The sequence below is a fragment of the Jaculus jaculus genome, chromosome 1 (assembly GCF_020740685.1).
Source record: "Jaculus jaculus isolate mJacJac1 chromosome 1, mJacJac1.mat.Y.cur, whole genome shotgun sequence".
Classification (NCBI taxonomy): Eukaryota; Metazoa; Chordata; class Mammalia; order Rodentia; family Dipodidae; genus Jaculus; species Jaculus jaculus.
The window spans coordinates 153,124,823-153,128,848 of record NC_059102.1 but is presented as its reverse complement, the minus strand read 5'-3'; the positions used below and the strand labels follow the sequence as shown (position 1 = coordinate 153,128,848).

The 4,026-nt window shown below is 52.1% G+C and overlaps 1 protein-coding gene across 1 annotated transcript; it reads left to right on the top strand.

The window, feature by feature from the left end:
- Positions 1-763: 763 nt before the first annotated feature.
- On the top strand, positions 764-1,993 carry LOC101599454 (interferon-induced transmembrane protein 3-like). Its single transcript, XM_004654160.2, has 2 exons — positions 764-1,106; positions 1,652-1,993. Exons 1-2 carry the CDS (start codon positions 861-863, stop codon positions 1,838-1,840), a joined length of 435 nt encoding a protein of 144 aa, XP_004654217.1. The 5' UTR covers positions 764-860; the 3' UTR covers positions 1,841-1,993.
- The last annotated feature ends 2,033 nt before the right edge of the window (positions 1,994-4,026 follow it).

The window sequence follows — 4,026 nt, the reverse complement described above, 5'->3', positions numbered from 1 at the left end:
AAGAATTTTTGGACTGGAGAATGGTTTAGCCGGTAAGGCGCTTGCCTGAGAAGCCTAAGGACCCGGGTTTGATTCCCTAGGACCTACATAAGCCAGATGCACATGGTGGCACATGCGTCTGGAGTTCGTTTGCAGTGGCTAGAGGCCCTGGTGCTCCCATTCTCATTCTCTGTCTATCTGCCTCTTTCTCTCTCTAATAAATAAATAAAATAAGTCCTTTAAAAAAAAAGAATTTTTTCCCCCAGGAAACAAATTTGTAAGGCCATCCAGGGAAATGATGGGGCAAGGGGGAATCGGATCTGGGGTGGTACAAGTATGCCATGCTGGGCACCCCAAGACTGTTAACACATAACCTGAAATCATCCAGTCTTTCAATCCCAGCAAGTGGCAAAGTCCAGTGGTCAGCCACACTGACCTCAGGGTCCCTGACACGCAGGTGGAGTCACAGTGAGTGGAGCCAGTAGCTCTCTCCAGCCGCCACGTGAGAGGGATATGAATTTCAGCAGAGGATGCCCCCTCAGTGAGGGTCAGCTTTGGAGTTCTGTGGGTGTGGGAGAATGAGTAGGGAGCTGTGTGGGGCCAGAGCTGGGGAGACTTGGAGCCTGGGGGGAGCGGTCCTGGGACAATTCCTGAATTGAATTCCTGGACAGGAAGCTCCTCTGACCCTCGCCCTTCCTGCAATCCTTCCCTGGAGTAATTTGATCCTCCAAATTTAGTTCCTCCCCTCTCAGTACTCAGCCAATGCTCATTAAGTCAGAATTCAGGAAAAGGAAACTTGGGAGAAACTGAAACTGCAGAGAAGAGTTAGGTCTACAAACAGTTTATCCTCCAGTCCTTGTAGCCAGTCTCTGGTAGGCACCATGAACCACGCTTCCCAGGCCTTTGTGACCACCAGCGTCGGACTCCCTCCAAACTATGAGAGGGTCAAAGAGGAATATGAGGTGGACGAACTTGGAGGACCCCACGGCTCAGCTGCTGTCAGAACCACTGTGATCAACATGCCCAGCGAGGTCTCCCTGCCTGACCACATCATCTGGTCCCTGTTCAACACGCTCTTCATGAACTTCTGCTGCCTGGGTTTCATTGCCTTTGCCTACTCGGTGAAGGTAAGTGCTGGAGGTGGGCAGGGATGGTCCAGGAAGATGTGGGTGAGCCTGAGGCTTCGCCTACCCACATGGCATTTGGGGTTTGTGGGGCCCTTTGTGTGTGAGAGCTGGCACGCGTCCCTTCCTGTGTGTGTCCGTGTGCGTGTGTGTTTTCTATATGTGATGAGTTTTTCTTGAGGACTCTCCCGGGAAGACAGAAGATGAAGCTACATGGGGAATCTTAAGAGTCAGACTTTTCCCCTACTCCAACCTAGAGGAATTTTCCCTACAGCCCAGTTCTTGGAATGCCCCCTCAGGCTGTCAACTGGGGCCCCATTTTGTCTGTAAAGTGTTCAGAGGACTAAAGGGAAGCGAGGCTCCCTGCTGGCATGAGGAGCCGGTGCTGAAACGCCCTGGGTAGTCTGAGCCTGAAAGCAGGTGGGTCCCTGGCCTCAGGAAAGGGTGGCTTGCAGTAGGCCTGGCAGGAAATGGGAGACCCAGGTCAGAACATCTGGATTTCAGCTGCCTGGCACCAGGGACCCTCACCATCTGCTCTCCTCCTCCAGTCTAGGGACAGGAAGATGGTGGGAGACATGACTGGGGCTCAGGCCTATGCCTCCACTGCCAAGTGCCTGAACATCAGCGCCCTGGTCTTCAGCCTCTTTACCGTCATCATCGTCATCATCGTCATCACCACCACCTCCATGGCAGTCGTTCAGGCCATTTCAGAGAGGGTATCACATTCTGGATTCTAGTCCTGCCATGTGCTCCACTGTCCACGGCTGCCCCTCACCCCGCCACTGAAGCTCTGACCCTTCACTCTATACTGTATGCAGACTTTACACTCACAGATCTGTCCATAGTGGATTCAATAAAGTGCACATGGTGACGACTGTGCTTTGACTGTCCCCTGCCTGGTCCTGTGCTCAGCCATCTGGCAACCTTCCTGTCTAAAGAAGGTAGGGATGTGTGTCCTCAGCTTGTCAGGCATGTGGCCTCTTGCTGTGGTCATTCTAATATTTATCCACTCCAGACAGGGACAGCCTAAATATTGCCCACCCCTCACCTCATGTCATCAGGGTGCCCAGGAAGGGTGCAGAACTTGGAACCAGCAAGTCCTCAGTGCTGGGATGGAGGACCAGCCCTGGGTCCCTTCCCTTCAGAAGGGAAGAAATTTCTCACCAAGACAAGCTGCATTGTGATTTCTGTGTGACTGGGGTCACTGGATCCTTGGGCCGGTCCTGTTCCTCATTTCCTGAGTGCCAGTAGGTCGGAGTGCCCCCGTCCTTCCGTCCGTCCCCTGTCCCCAGCAGCACTTGTGTTTATTCCTGTCCACTGACCCAGGGAGAGGAGCCCATGTGTGGTCAGTGGGCAGCATCCCTGGTGGGGGGGGGGGTCTGGCTTCTGCATCTAACCTGCTGGCTGCTGCCCACCAGCTCTCTGCAGTGCTGGTGGTCACATGACCTGGGTGGGTCCTGACTGCACCCTGTCTCTGCACCTTAGACACATTTGTCACTTCAGGCATGGTACCTACAGTGCTCATGTTTCCCCCTTACCTGGGCACACCCAGTTTACAAGTCCCGTGGAGTCCCAGCTGGGGGTTGGGGTGAACTGTCTCCAGTTGGTGCTAGGGTTCAGACCTGCCTCCCAGGTTGTCTTCCCAAGGGTGGGTTTTTCTGGTTCTCCAAAGCTGGTCCTTCAGAACTGGCCTGGTCTCTCCTGTGTCTGTGGGACCTGGTGGAGGGGTCTGGATTTTATGGGCACTTTGGAGGGTTCTCAGAGTACCTATAGAACTCCCTCAAGGGAAAGAGAAGGAGGTTTGGTTCGCCACATCTCTACCCTGGGCAGTAAAGCGTGATCAATTTCTTTTAATAGTAGATAAGGATTCTGGTCTTGGGTACACTTGTTGTAAGGGGGCAGATGAGAGAGGGAGTTTTCCTGAAATCACAGTTTGTGGATGTTTCTAGGATGGAGGACAAGTGACACTTCTCTGCTCAGGGGCCTCCTCCCGACACCCCAGTGGCTTTATCTTCCCAGCACTTTCCTCTGATAAATCTGGGCTTGTTGGGAATTGGATAGGTCCTCTGGGGTAGAACTGAGGGTTGAAAGTAAACATTAAGCGGATGTGGGAAGGCTAAGCTCTTCCCTCTGAGTTCTATTTTGTCTTTCCTGCTAACTGAGAGTAAGTCTAATAACAATAGATAAAGCTAAAATCACCTCTAGAGATAATGCATGTTCTCCTAAAGACATCACCGACCAAGCTGCTAAAAACAAGTGAGCTGTGGGGAGGGGGTGTGTGGCTCACATCTGGAAGCCCAGCATGTGGGAGGCAGGGTAAGGAGGATCACAGGGAGTCTGAGGCCATCCTGGTCTATGTAGTGAGTTCCAGGCTAGCCAGGGCAAGAGAGTAAGTCTATATGTCAAAACAAAACCAAGCAAGGGCTGGAGGGATGGCTTAGTGGGTAAGGAGCTTGCCTGCAAAGCTAAAAGACCCAGGTTCAATTCCCCAGGACCCATGTAAGCCAGATGCACAAGGTGGTGCGTGTATCTGGACTTTGTTTGCAGCGGCTGATGGCCCTGACATGCCCATTCTCTTTCTGTCTGCCCCCGTCTCTCAAATAAATAAATGAAATATTTTAAAAACCCAAACAAGCAAAAAAGAAACTGAAGCCAGGCATGACATTCCTTTAATCCCAGCACTCGGAAGGCAGAGGTAGCAGGATTGCCAAGAGTTCAAGGCCACCATGAGACTACATTATGCCTGAGCCTGCCGGCTGAAAGGGTTCGAGCCTGATGGGGAGTGAGGATTAAGGAAAGACAGAAGAAAAGACTGAAAGCATGGACCCCAGTCCAGGGCTAAAGCAAGGCCTCAAGCCAGGACTGAAGACACAGTTTATTTCACAACATTCCTTTTTATTCCATGGACAAAGATTTTATGAGC